The sequence below is a fragment of the Cynocephalus volans genome, chromosome 12 (assembly GCF_027409185.1).
Source record: "Cynocephalus volans isolate mCynVol1 chromosome 12, mCynVol1.pri, whole genome shotgun sequence".
NCBI classification, from domain to species: domain Eukaryota; kingdom Metazoa; phylum Chordata; class Mammalia; order Dermoptera; family Cynocephalidae; genus Cynocephalus; species Cynocephalus volans.
The window spans coordinates 64694634-64709910 of NC_084471.1; the positions used below are offsets into that span (position 1 = coordinate 64694634).

A 15277-nucleotide genomic window follows, 5' to 3' on the forward strand; every position below is an offset into this window, starting at 1 on the left:
GCAGGCAGGCAGGAGTCTGCCTTGGGTTTCTGCCTGGCCCAGCCATGCTTTCCAACCCATGGCTTCCAAGGACCTTTTGGCTGATTACCTAGCTCATAGACCAGTGTGAAGGGGCTGGTGACCCAGCCTGGCATGTATGGGGTCTGGTGACCCAGCCTGGCATATGAAGGGCTTGTGGCCCAGTCTGTGAAAGGGCTTGAGGGGTCTGTGGGCTACAGACCCAGCCTTAGCTTGACAATTGGCCTAGTCGGTGCAGGATTACCGGCAGGTAAAAGAGCCCAACAACTGGCATAGTTGTGGTCGAGTAGCTTTACAACTGGCATCACAAACAGGATTAAGAGCTAGACAATTGGCACTGTGAGGATTCCAGGCCTTAGCCTAGCTGGACAAGCACCAAAAGGACTATTCAAAATACTGATGCCAGTGAAGTCCACTTTATCCAAGGCACCATAACCAACCCATGTTCTTTTAAAAGCTACATTTCCTATGCAATTTTACTTTTAACTTTCAATATTTTCTTATAAAAAAGAATCCCAAAGTTGTAAACATGTGAAACATAATTTGTAAACTACTTGTTTATTAGGAGTATGAAGGCACTGATTGTACTGGTGTATAAGTTTGAACCAATAAAATATAAAGTGTGGCTGAAAGCTATAGAACACTACTTCATATAAAAAGCCTAGCTTGCTCCCTGTGTCTTTCCAGAGTTAACTTTACTGGCTGTATTTTATTTCACATATGCCAAGAGGTCATTCAGACCCCATAGCACCTGTGAAAAAATAATCACTTTGAAAAACGACTGGGTGCAAACAGCAGTTGAGGGCAATAGAGGGACAGACCCTCTTCTCTGAGAATAAAGTGGTGTGTAGTAATCCTCCCTTACCTGCTCTAAAACCCCCAGGGGATCCCTGAAACTGGGTAGCACTAAATTCTGTATGTAAATTCTATGTATACTATGCTTTTTCCTATACCTACATATCTATGATAAAGTTTAATTTATAAATTAGACACATTAAAAGATTAACTATAATAACTAATAGTAAAATAGAACAATTATAACAATACACTGTAATAAAAGACATGTGAATATGGTCTCTCTCAAAATAATCAATCATTAAATTAAGTTTTTGAAATGGAGATCTAAAATTATTTTATTCATTATTCATACATAATTTGGTATTAGAATTCTTTAACAAAGTTTTATTTCTCTCTATATATTCATATCCACAACCATGTTCATAACCATATCTATATCTATATCTATATTTGTGGTGATATTGTGGATTCTTTTCATTTAATATTGTAATTATTTATTTTTATAATAATTATTTTGTTTGGAACTAATTATTTTGCAAATCTGGCCTTCAAACAGGTTCCTGTGCCACTTTGAAATTTCCCCGTTGGTTTTTGAGCATGCTAATGTCATCAAAATGCCTTATATCATAATTTGAAAGATGAAGCTAAGAAAAAATTCCTTGAGAAATCATTAGTTTACACTGATACCTGTAATTCTAATCCAACAACAATGAATTTTTCTCCCATTTGTATGTAATTCCTATTTTTTTTTTTTACCTGTAATGAGATTCCTAGTTCCCAACATCAGTATATTTACTAATTTGTTCAATGCTAAAAATTCACACAAAATAAAATCGGAATTACTCTACAAGTATCACCAGTAATAACACACCAAAGAAATGAAATGAAATAATTATTTCTTTTCCTTCTGCTCTTTATAATACATCCCGCAGAGAGTGAATGATCAGAGTGCAACATACAAAAAATTACACACTAAATTATTTTGGTTTTTTTTCCCTTGAGGTTATTAATTCAATGTGAATATTGTTACTTCATTTGTTTTCACTTATATTCAATTGTAGGGTTTTCTCCCTGTCTTTTTTATATAATATGGTCCTTAAAACTTGAAAATATATAAAATAGTAATATGATTGAAAAATTAAAATTATATCTAATATGTATACTCAGAAAAGCTTCATGAATTCATTCTATTTCTTGAAAAAAGTGGAAATGGCATGTTATGGTCTAAAAATGTTACTCTTTCAATCATATACTTATGTACTTAATAAAAAATTATTGCTCAATATTTATACCCCATGTATGGTATCAGGCATTAGATTATTGGCTATTTTCTAAATTGAGTATCTTCACCTATCCCTCCCTCTCTCTATCCATCTACATGTTTGTTTTATCGGAGGTATGGGATAACTGTTAACAAGCTATACTTTGAATCAAAGATCTAATTGCAATTCTGTCTTTATAATTTTTAAACTCTGTAATGAGTGTGTAAAGTAAAACAATTTCCCTAATTCTCAGTTTTATCAACAGCAAAACCAGTTCATAATTATGCCTTCCTTGCCTATTATGATGACTAAATTGACATAACAATGATCTCAGTGCTTCATGCATAAGTGTTCAATACATGATAGTTGCTATAATAATTAACACTTCTGAAATGTTGAACTTAGGTGTGCATCCTCCAATCACTGAAGAAAATGTTCAAAAATTCATTCTCGAACTGTGACATTATGCCCAAATTCTGTTTTTTCTTAACATTGAACACAATCGCTTTTCAAATATATGAGTAGGAGTTATATTTGTGTTAGGTACTCATATGCTAGTACTCGTTTTCCTAGTGATAGGTTTATATTTTGGAAAAAAATATCAATCAAGATGAATTATCATGGTATCTTGGCATGTATGTATTATCTATGATCCAAAATAACCTGCTAGTTTGCAGTGTCTTTATGATCATTTTGAAATGGTTGTTTTTAATGTGACAAACCTAATGGTACTCTAGATCATGTTTGAAGCAATTGAACTATTTTAAATTAAATGATGAAGACAAAAGGCCAACTGCTGTTTTGTAGGCTGTTTTGAATATTTTTTAGTCTTTTCTATTTTCCCTTAGGGACACTGTCCCCTTAGACTTCTCATAGAGAAGCATTCACTCCTTTTAAATAATTGGAAACTAGTAAATACTTCACAAGTTTCAAGAAATCATCTTAGTTACGATAATCTTTGTGAAGGCTTGTGAGGCTGGGTTAGTTGGGCATACAAACTATCTTTATCTGGTATTTAAAAAAGTTTATTAGAAATCTTTACTACCTAAGATGTAGATACTACCACAGGTTCAGTTACATGTGATAGTGAAGAAAAATAACATTATTAAAACATTCATATCTTCACTCTCTGCTTTGAATTAACTTGAGATTATTTTATGTAAATTTTCCTGCTGGCAAAATTAGATATTGTTTTCTAAAGAGTATATTTGCCTTTTATTATGGTTGCTTATGTATTCTAGAGAAAATAAGAAGATTCCAATATATACTGCTAATGGTGAGTAAAATTAGTAGTTACCTTTCTTTTAAAAATTTAAGAATAACAAAAACAATGTAAGTTACAGACAAATAAGTAACATTAATTCAGAGATGATACATTATTATTCCTTTATTAATAAACCACCAATAATTCCTCATTTTCTATGTTGTGAATCCATGAATGCAAAAGCACGAAGTTTCATTTGTGCAATTGCAACTAAATTTCTATAGCTTTAGTGGTTTAAATCAGACACTGCACTGTAGGATTGTGGAGGAAATGATGATCATTGTATTGCTGTCTAGATAAAATTAACTTAAACAATTTTAGAAGTCAGTAAAACATATGTGATTTAAACATTTTAATTGGAAATAAGAAAAATTATATACACATACTGTAGTTTACTGTTTTCTCCTTCGGTGCTTATATTCTACGTTCATTCGAAAATAGTTCAACTATTTTCCAAATTGACAACACAAGTTAGCTCAGGAGGAAAGTGCATCATTCTTTTTTAGTTGAAACATGATTCTAAATATATAATCAGTTTCTGAATTAACTAATACTTTTTTGCTGTTGTTAAAGTAGAGAAGTTTGAAAAACGATAGGTTGTATTTGATCCTTTACTTTGATAGATTGTTAAGAATGACTGTATTTCTTACTAAAAATATAAATGCAAATATAATATCTCACTCCAAGAGAATTTTATTTTTAATCACTATTGTTTTTGTGTACATTTGCAGAAATCATAGCTACATGAGCCATATGTAAACTTTTTAAAAAACTGGGTCAATTTATACAGACTTCTCTAGAATTTTGTACCTAATATATACCTAGAATATTTTTTATGAGACTAGATATTCAGTACTGTCCTCACTTCAAAGTATATTATCTGAATAAATAAAATTACTAAAGAATTGCCAGTGTTTAAACATTTAGATTGTTTTCTACTTTTACTTACTCTTGAACAGTATCATTACATTTAGCTATACATAATGCAAAGTTCAATTAATTGTTTTTTGAGAAATACAAATTTTAAATTAAATAATTTAAAAGTATTTTTTATTTTAGAAATTTGTTTTATCTGTTCACATTACTGAGCTTTCTTATTGTAATAGTTTCAGTTTATTATCTTACATATTCTAAGGACTCAATCAGATCAGGAGAAAGTAAACCTATTGTATCTAATGTACAAGTTCTCTTTATAATCTTAATTGGTTACAATAGAATTTTATGATGTATACTTTTTAAAAAAAACCTTAATTGGTTACCGATTTCTGAGTAATGCTGAATTACAGTGGTGATGGTCAGCATCCTTGTATAGCTCCAATTTCATTGAAAAATTTTCTAGGATTTAGTCAATTATTAACGTCCACTCACTTAGTCTTGCTGTTTTTAGAAAGCTTACGAAGCTTTAATTAATGAATCTATATTGGATGATAAAGTGACATTCTCTAAAATATTGCTTTACTTCTTTATACTGTTAATAGAGTGACATAAAAATAGGCAATTACTAATTTTGGACCATTGTTGTAGCATTTAAGTTAAAAATAAAACTATTTGGTCTGCAACACATATCACTTTTTTCATGGTATTGGCAATGTTACTGCTTCTCATATAAAGTCAAAGCAAAAGTGATTTGAACCATGTTTAGTATTGTAAATTTTTTTCTGACATATGTGGTTACTGGAAGTATTTAGGCATCCATGATGGAAATAATCACTGGGGAGAAAAGACAATTTTTTTTTTGCAACAAACATATATTTTCACCTCCCCACACAGAGAACCTTCATTTTCTCTCACTTCTTTCTTTCTCTCTGAGTCTGTCTCTATCTATCTATCTAACATATTGTACTGTACATGGAATAGTATTATATAGTATCAATTCTATGTTGTCTTGTGGAATATGCTTTCTGGAATTAATTTCATATTTCTAACATTTATTCATATTGTATATGTAGCTATGGTTTGAACACTTGCAGCAAGTATTTCATTGCAAGTAAACATACTATGATTTATTTATTTATTCTTCGTTTTTATAGTTTTATCTAGTATGTTTGCATCTATTTAGAAAATGAGAGTTATCTTTGAAGTTACTTGTGTTTCCTTTCTAAGTCTTAGCTATTTGGTCATAACGAGCACCTGTTAATCATTCTCTATATACTAGATGTATTTAAATAAAATGAAAATTATTTATTCTTAGAAGATATTTTATAGTTTGCTTATAAGTACTTTAAATGTTTCAAATCTATTAAAGTTGGAACATAGACTTTTGACAACTCTTTTAGTTATCGTTGTAGTTATTTTCTGGTTATATTTTATAGCTTGCTAATTTATAGTTTACTGTGTTTCATAAATTTTTTACTTTGCCTCTCAATTTCTAACTTCATTTTTATAAAGATGGCCAGAGGATGCCCTTAAAATTTTAAATTTCTAAAAATTGTGACTTTAGCCCCTTTCTTATTTTTAATATTGTATTTTTTTCTGACAAAAATATGTCTTTTTTAATGATTATGAAAGTTTTTTCTCTTATTGATTTTTTTTGAAATAATATGTACTTTAAAACATACTAGGGATTTTATTCTTAGTACATAAAGTTATTATTAGTGCATTATCTAAAAAATATATTAGCTACAGTTTTAAATTAAATGAATCAGCCACTTCTGCATCCTAGTGAATAACTGTGAGTTTTATAGAAATTTGAAACAGGTTTGCAAAATTTTAATATGTAAAATAAACATCTGAATTTAAATAAAGCATTAATTAGATGAGCACAAATTCAGCATAACTTACCTTCTCCTTAAAATTTGCAAAATTGTAGGCAGTTATTACATTATTGAAAAATAAAATTTAATATTGTTTTAGTAATATCAGTTTATTAATAGTATGTTTTTAAACAAAGATGTAAACAGAATTTCCTGCAGTTTTCCCTATCACTGTTTTTCTTCACTGAAATTTAAAATGAACTTGAAAAATATTCAATTAACCATTTGCACTTTCAGAACTGAGAAATTGGAACAAACTCAGTACTCATTGGATGCTGTAATTTAGGAACTGAATGAAAGCACTGTTTAAGTGCAAAATTAAAATTTTTATAAATTATATAATTTATTATATAATAAAAATGGAATATCTTTTCCACAATTCAGAGGGTCACTCTGGTCTTAGCAGATTTCAGTGATTAGGGAGCCTCTGCCATGTCTGTCATTATTTGAAGCTTGATAAAACAATAAAAACTCTAACTACATTTTTAACTTTTGTATGTACTGGTCTCTTTGCTGATTATTTAGTAGTTACTAGATATTGATACATTACGTATACATCTGATTTAAAGCTTATAACTGAGATCAAACTATTTTACTGGGTGCTAAGAAAGAAGGAAGGAAGGAAGGAAGGAAGGAAAGAAAGAAAGAAAGAAAGAAAGAAAGAAAGAAAGAAAGAAAGAAAGAAAGAAAGAAAGAAAGAAAGAAAGAAAGAAAGGTAGAAAGAAAGAAGGAAAGAAAGAAAGGAAAGAAAGAAAAGACCACAATTATACTTTGAACTTTGAGAAAGACAGAACAAAGCTGAGGACGCTAGAGATTGGGGGGAAGGAGGGGGCGGTTGAGGAGTGATGGGCTGGGGAGTGATAGTTTGGGTGGTGGGCATGGGAAAAGATTACAATTTGTAATGATGAATATTCTAATAATAATAAAAATAAATTAAGAAAACATGGCTATACATGCTTAATAATCAGCTTTGTTTTCCTAGATTCAACTAGTATTTATTCTGTTGAGAAATAGACTCTTAAACTATCTGGGAGTCATTTTCCATGTCTTCATCAGTAGTTTATAGAGAAGTTGCAACAGGCTACAACGTGGCTCTAAACAAATGTCACTTTAATATGAAACCTGAAGTTTTATGTTTAACTATAGGTCTTGTTTCATTGCAGTGGCATAATTTTCTTTGGATAAAATTAATAATTTAAAAATTAATGAATTATTTTTGAATCCTGAACCAAGATCTTTATATAATTTATTTAACAACTGGACAAATTTGGAATTAGCTTCAATTAACTGGATGTTTGAACTGGAAGGGTAAAAAATAAATAAACTATTATGTGTTTCACAGATTAATTTCCAAACTGAGTTGACTTCTACAATACTTTTAACTCAATTAACAGTTTCTTTTGCATGGTTCTAGATTCTATCTTCAACATCCATGAAGTATTACCTCTTAATTGGATATGTTTGTGAATATGGATCCTTTCACATATATTTTCCTGAATATAAATCCACTCATGGAGTTTCTGATTTTTTGTACCTTTTTATTTCTAGAACTTGACCAAAATCACACAAGAGAAATGAAGAACCATACAAGGCAGATGCAGATAGAATTTATCCTTTTGGGACTGACGGATAATTGTCAGTTACAGATTGTAATTTTCTTTTTTCTACTTCTAAATTATGTGTTGAGTATGATGGGGAACTCAACCATCATTGCCCTCACTCTGCTGGATTTCCGCCTCAAGACCCCAATGTATTTCTTCCTCCGTAATTTCTCTTTCCTGGAAATTTTATTTACAACCACCTGCATTCCCAGATTTCTAATCACCATTGTAACCAGGGAAAAGACCATTTCCTACAATGGTTGTATATCTCAGTTGTTTTTTTACATATTCTTGGGGGTTACAGAATTTTTCCTTCTGGCTGCTATGGCCTATGATCGCTATGTTGCTATCTGCAAACCTTTGCATTATACATCTGTCATGAATAACAAAGTTTGTCATCAGCTCGTACTTAGTTCTTGGGTTATTGGATTCCTGGTCATTTTTCCTCCACTGATTTTGGGTCTTAACCTAAATTTCTGTGCTTCAAATATCATTGATCACTTCATTTGTGATATTTCTCCTGTTCTGCAACTTTCATGCTCAGACACCCATTTACTAGAACTAATTGCTTTTTTCACAGCTGTGATGACACTCATTGTCACATTGTTTTTAGTAATCCTTTCTTACTGTTACATCATCAAGACAATTCTAAAATTCCCTTCAGCTCAGCAAAAGAAAAAATCCTTTTCCACCTGTTCTTCTCACATGGTTGTTATCTCCATCACTTATGGTAGTTGTATATTTATCTACATAAAACCAGCAGCGAGTGAAAGGGTTACTTTAAGCAAAGGAGTAGCTGTGCTCAATACTTCAGTTGCCCCTTTGTTGAACCCATTTATTTATACTCTGAGGAACCAGCAAGTTAAACAAGCCTTCAGAGCTGTATTTAGGAAGATGTTTTCTACTTCAGACAGGTAATACTACTTATTGAAATAATTAGCATGAAGCATAAAAGAAACTTTGAACAGAAAATGAATCTGACTCTTCTAGTTTAAGAATTGACATCTAATATTTAATTATTTGTGCTACTTTGGCTTGTCTGATATTAGAAACTGTTTTCATTCTATCCATTCTGACTTTAACCTTCTGTTCTTCAATATGAAAACTTTTCTATGTTAGGAATATAAAATTGCTAAATCGATTTTCTCTAAATGCATGTTAGAATAAAGTTAATGAAGGGGTTTGGTTGTATCATAGAAAATAAGTGTTTGAAGAGCTGGATCTGTTAAATATGAGGGCACTTCAAAAGTTTCTGGAAAACTTAAATTAAAAGATAATGCAAATTTTTTGTCCTTAGAAAAAATTTACCTTGTTTATTTTAAAAGGCCATGTTCTTTCCCTCCCCTCCTAGGAGACTATAGCTAATAATATTATTTTGCATGTTTCTAAATAGCTGGAGAAGAAAATTTTGATGACAATCACCACAAAGGTACTAAGCGAATCATTGTTCAATATATGCATGTATCGAAACAATACACTGTACCCAACAAATATGAACAACTAAAAATAAATTTAAAAACATTTTGAAGCACTATTTAAAAAGTCCATGCTCTTTAAAGCTCTTAGATAAATTGAATTTAGTCATTACTAAATATGCTTAAAAAGAATTTTGTCTCTTTAAAAGAGAGCTCTTTCAAAAATAATGTAGAAAATTATTCTGTAAAGTGTTTTTTTTTGAAATGTAAATCAACATAGTAAGAAAGCATAATTTCCTTTGAAGTGAATTATACATTATATTGTGTGATATTGTTTTAGCATTTACGTTGAACAAAGTTTCAAAATTACAGTAGAGAATAAATATTATTTAATACACAAGTGGTTGATTTCATGTACAACCTTTTAAAGAACTTATAAACAAATGTAGTCTCTTAACACATGTCAATTAATATATTAAATGAATAGGGATATCTGAAAATTTTATTATCTGTCATATAAGCATTAGTTTTTAATTCCATACAAGTTGTCCACAGTAAATAATGTTGAATATCAATGTCTTAAGGCTTAATTGACTTTAAAGATAAAATTATGCTTACTTCCTCCAAAGTAGGGATACAAAAATATCATTTTTTCTTTTAACTCCAAAGTGTCAGCTCTTAGAACACAGATGTCACACTCTATAATTGTCCTGAAAAGTATGTGGTTGTTATTATATCAATTGATTTATACCGTGGTGGTGATTAAGCTATTAGTACAAGCTTATCTTCCTTATGTGCCAGTGGTATTTGTTCTTGTCTATGTCTGTAGTTACCATGCATTTCCTTAATCAATATTCTTAAAAATATTTGCCTAATAATTTTCATGAAAATGAGAAAATTCAATATGAATGGATAAAATAAAATTTATTGCCATATTTTTGGTGGCCGCTGATCTTCACACCAAATTACAAGAAGATAAGTATGACTAGAAAGATAAGTAAAGTTAAACGGACAAATTACTTTTAAAATAGCAAGACAATGATTAGAGCTGTCAGTCTGCCTAGAAGAACTGGAGAAGATAAGTGCATAGAGTAGTGTGCTGTGGAAACTGCCCATGTTTTTCATTATCTGTACAGCCTCATTGAATAAGAAGTAAAGCAACATGCTCTGTCCTCCATCTTTACCTCTCTCTGGCAGATAGCATCTTTCTAAGTGACTCCAATACAACAACGTTTCCTGTCTAACATGCTCTCACACTACAACTTTGACACTCCTTCCTACAAGAAGTGGAGTCCAAATTTCCTTCCTGTGAATTTGGCAAAAATTAGTGACTACTCCACCCAGTAGAGTATGGCAGAAATGGTGTTTTGTGATTCCAAGGCTAGGCAATAAAGAGGATATAGCTCTTATCTAGATCACTCTCTTTTGGGACACCATGCTGTGAAAAAGCCCAAACTGGATCTAAGGAGAGACCACATAGAAAATGGCATATAGAATAAAACAGAGGCCTTAAACTGACAGCCAGATGCAACTACGAGACATGAGAGTGAAGGTGTCTTTAGATGATTCTTGGGGGTCCACAGAGTCCCCCATTAGACGGAAAATGGACTCCAAGGACATTCTTTTCCTTCTCCATTAAGAGAAGCCACATCAGAAGAAGCCATGGGCAGCCTACAGAGCCTGAACAATAACACACCTTTATGATATGTTCACTCATTGCGCATGTATACAGCCTTCCCCATAAATATTCATAGCATTCGTCTAAATTCACTGAATATGAGTATGAACCTGATATTGGAAGGCATAAGTACCAGCCTTCCTCCTTTTTTCCCCAGAGAGCTTATCTTTGTTCCTGAAGAGACCTGTGCTCCCCAATCTGCAGATTGTCTTTGTTAGGGAAAACAATGTCTCTCTTTTCTCTTTAGTGGATCTTGTCGTTCTCTTTTTGTTAACAATATTTATAACAGTTGCACTCACTTTGGTTGATAATGAATATTTTAGAGAGTCTCTTATGCAGGCTTCCTAATTCAGATATTTTTTACAGTGATTTCAGTACATGAGAGCTCCGTGGTGAATGCTCCACAAGGTCATGTTGATAATAAATACGCTTCAAAGATGGCAGGGAGATGGAAACTGCAATTTGATCTCATCTTTCTCCTTATCAAAACAAAACCTTATATAAATTAGAATAAAACAGATTATGGTATACAAAATCTGTTACATAAATTACTAAATGTTTATACAACTTAATAGAACTTAATTCTTTTCTTTAAAGTCAATATAGCAATTTAAAATAAAAACAAAGATAAGCAGACACACTGATAAACTTGAGTGTATTTTTTTGTAGAGAGACCTGTGTCAGGTTGTATACTTCCAGTTAGGTTTTTTTTCATCCTTCCCCCACCAATATCACCCTGCAGCCTGAAAGGCAGAATAGTGAAGTGGATTGAACGTGACTTCAAATACAAAATCAGGCTTCATCATTTTCTACCTATGATATAGTGGCCAATTCACTCAATCTTCTTCTGTCTACGTTTTAACACAAAACATATTTACAGATGGGTAAGGGCCTTTAATCATGACATTTACAAAGAGCTTGACACATCATTGGTAGTTCAAAAAGTGTTCTACTGATATTTCAAAGCCCACTTCAATGTTTAAAATAAATCCCTGATTTTGTCATTAATATATGGGTATTGTTTTCAATTTTTCTTCAACTGTTGTCTTTTTCCTTTTTGTCTGTTATCCTGGAAAAGTAGCTATCTGTTTCAGATATAATAATTAAAAAGGGGAGAGCATTATTAGTAGAGGCTTGCTTTCTTTTCTTTTCCTTTTTCATTGACAAACACAGTGTTAATAATTTCAAACTGTAAAGTCTGTAACTTTTGAATATTTTCTTGAATTTTTCCCTTGATCATAATTCCAATATTTATTTCTGTTTGTAGTGTCTCATTTTTTCTTATTTCTGCTGTTTGAGTGTCTTTCAATTACCTTTGTGTTCATGTAGATAGTAGTTTTATTTCATCAGCAGTTAAATTTTAGTGTTTCAATTCACTTTTATGCATCAATTCTGATTATGATAATCCATAATAAATGACTTCATGTTTATATTTGTTTAAATTAAACATATATCTTTTAAATGAAGTACCTCTCTCATGTAATATAAAGAAATAGGTAATACATCTTATCAGTGATGTGTATTGTGAAGGTGTTTTCATTTCTTCAATTCTGATTAATTCTAATCTACTGTGGATATCTCTTTTCCCAATTATTTTAATTGGTCTAGAATGCTTTACTTGGTTTATTTGTTATATATTTCTGCTGTTGTTATCTTTTATTTTTATTTCAATTCTGGTATTTGTCATATTCATCTTGATAACTTTGCATTAGAGGAATAAACTAGCACTATCGCTACATAAATTAACTTGTAGATAATTTATACTCTTTTAATTAATATTACTTTTCTCTCTTCCATACAGCAGTGAAGAAAAGACTAGGTCAGAAGTGGAAAAAAACTTAATTTCCTAGAAATATGTTCTTTAGTTTCACAATGAAAGAAAACACCAGGTTGGAGTTTTGAAAGAATAAGGAGTTTGATGAAGGTGAGATCAGGATATAATATTAAATGTTGTTCAGAAGGTGAATCTGACTGATTTTGTAGTCAGGAAGCAGAAAATAATTTCAAAGCTGTATGAAAATATTTAGGAAGACTTCTTTCATTTTACTTTGATTCATCAAAATTTCTACTTCTTAAAAAAAGTACAATCCTCTTTAGAGAGTCATTGAAAGCTTGTTTCACTTGCTTGTTTCTCAAGGAGTAAATGAAGGGGTTCAACAAGGGTGCAACAGAAGTAGTGAGAACTGAAACTCCTTTATTTATGGCCACCTCATTCTTTGCTGAGGGCTTGACATAGATGAAGATGCAGCTTCCATAGGCAATGGAAACCACAATCATGTGAGATGAGCAGGTGGAAAAGGCCTTTTTTCTTTGCTGAATAGAGGGGAATCTCAGAATTGTTCTCATTATGTATGAGTAGGACAGAATCACACAGACTAGGGTGATAATGAGTGCAAATACAGCCACGAGTATAACCATCTGTTCTATTACCCATGTATCTGAACACGAGATCTTTAGAAGGGGACCTGCATCACAGCTAAAATGATCAATGGCATTAGAGTCACAGAATTCAAGCTGGAGGCCCAAGCTAAGAGGTGGGACAATGATCAGCAAGCCAGCCACCCAACAGCAGAGGACTAATAAGGTGCACACCTTGTTGTTCATGATGGTCATGTAATGCAGGGGTTTACAGATGGCCACGTAGCGGTCATAGGACATGGCAGCCAAGAGAAAAAACTCTGTTCCTCCAAAGAGAATAACAAAGAATATTTGACTTGCACAAGCATTGTAGGTAATGGTATTGTCCCCAGTTGATATACTATACAAGAACCTAGGAATACAGACTGTGGTAAATGAGATTTCTAAGAAGGAAAAATTTCTGAGGAAAAAGTACATAGGAGTGTTAAGGTGGAGGTCCACCAATGTGAGGGTGATAATAGTCAGGTTCCCTGTTATACTCAACATGTATGTGAAAAATAGAAAGAGGAAAAGCAGAACTTGGAGTTGTGGGTCATCTGTCAGTCCCAGCAAGATGAAAGTTGTTATTACTGTGTGGTTTCTCATCTCTGACCTTTGATATCTACTCGATCCTCATGTGAACATCAAAATTTATGAGCAGGTAGATATTCAAATTCTATAGCATAAGACCATATATATAGAAGCCAAGCAAACCAGCCTACATTTATTTTCTCCCTTTACATCATAATATCACCACAATTCCAATAGCCTTCCTGCATTTTTCATGTATGAGCAGTAGAGATTTCCTCAAGGATTCATGTTATTGCAAAACAATCCAAATTTTTCTTTGATTTTTCTTTGACCTTCAGAATTTACAGATGTAGTAATTATAATTCATTGCATAGATTGGATCTATAAATGGGTTAGAGAAAGATGCTGCCGCTTCCTGGGCACTGAAAAGTTTTTTGTACAAGACAAACTCTGGATATAGAACATATCCAGGTAATTAAGAACATGAATTCTCTTCAATTGCTATTTTCTAAGGATTGTTTTAAGGGTAGATACATTTCTCCTGGAAAGCAAACAAACAATAATGACTTTAACATAATGAAACTCTGAATCCTGAGCCTTTCCTTGTTTCTTTATTCTTTTCTGCTTGTATTCTCTATACTTAATCCCATAGTACCTATAGGTGGTTTGACGTACAACAATTTTGCCTATAGTGTGAGAAAATGTTGTGTTCAAGATATCTACAAAAGGAATATTCTCATATGCTTTTACTTTCAGTAATTGACTGTGGTCCCTTTTCTCTTAAAACCCCAGAAGCTAATTTACATTTAACATCACTAAGTATAGTCTTCTAGGTTGTGTTTTTTTCCAGTATGTTTTTAATTCCCTTAAAAAGACATTAGCGTCTCCTTCTCATCTCACCCCTCTCAATTTAGGCTTTAACGCTCTTGTGTTCTGAATTTCACTGCCAACCCTCTGCAGCTTTCCTGACACCTACCCGGGCTTCATTACTGTTGAAACTAATGGCATGTCTTACTTTTTATCCTGGCTGGCCTTGCCACAGTATTTTTTCCTTAAAGTTCAATCATTTTAAAAATGGTTTCACGCCACCATTCTGATTTTTTCCCCCTAGCTTTAGATCTCTCTTTTAGTGTCTCTTCTTCAGTGAGATACATGCGTTTCCCCATATTCTATCTTCAGACCTCTCACTTCTTGTTTTCTGTTGTTCTTCTGATTCTATACTTTCCAAGAGTGAATTCATCCAGTCCAACTGATTTGATTGCCATTTATGTAATGTGGTACAGACCAGATCTATTCCCCACGAAAAAGCATTGCCAAGAATCTGTCACAAGTTGGATATTTCACAGACACCTCACTTGCCACATGCTCTAGGTGAAGTCAAGCTATCCCTCCAAGCCTTCTCTCCTTCCTGAGTTAACTATTTTTTGATATAGATTAATTCTTTTGTGTGGCCTGCAAGACCCTTTATGGACAGGGCCTTCCTTGATTTTCCCATCTCATCACTCACCATTTTCTTACCTTTCTTCCTCCTGGTTCAAGTTCCACTGACATTGACTACTT

At 32.2% G+C, this 15277-nt stretch overlaps 2 protein-coding genes across 3 annotated transcripts; one reads left to right on the forward strand and one right to left on the reverse strand.

Annotated features, from left to right (window-relative positions):
* Positions 1–7669: 7669 nt before the first annotated feature.
* On the forward strand, positions 7670–10655 carry LOC134361134 (olfactory receptor 6C70-like). Of its 2 annotated transcripts, none has more exons than XM_063076082.1 (2): positions 7670–8592; positions 10637–10655. In XM_063076082.1, the coding sequence occupies exons 1-2, from the start codon at positions 7670–7672 to the stop codon at positions 10653–10655; spliced, it is 942 nt and encodes a 313-aa protein (XP_062932152.1). The 2 variants fall into 2 exon arrangements, with proteins under 2 accessions (XP_062932152.1, XP_062932153.1); XM_063076083.1 differs by lacking the exon at positions 10637–10655 and adding an exon at positions 10497–10514 and having other exon boundaries at positions 7670–8578.
* Positions 10656–10703: 48 nt separating this feature from the next.
* Positions 10704–13792, reverse strand: LOC134391683 (olfactory receptor 6C2). Its single transcript, XM_063115662.1, has 3 exons — positions 12891–13792; positions 11218–11277; positions 10704–10791 (listed from the first exon to the last, which is right to left on the reverse strand). The coding sequence occupies exons 1-3, from the start codon at positions 13790–13792 to the stop codon at positions 10704–10706; spliced, it is 1050 nt and encodes a 349-aa protein (XP_062971732.1).
* Between the last annotated feature and the right edge of the window lie 1485 nt (positions 13793–15277).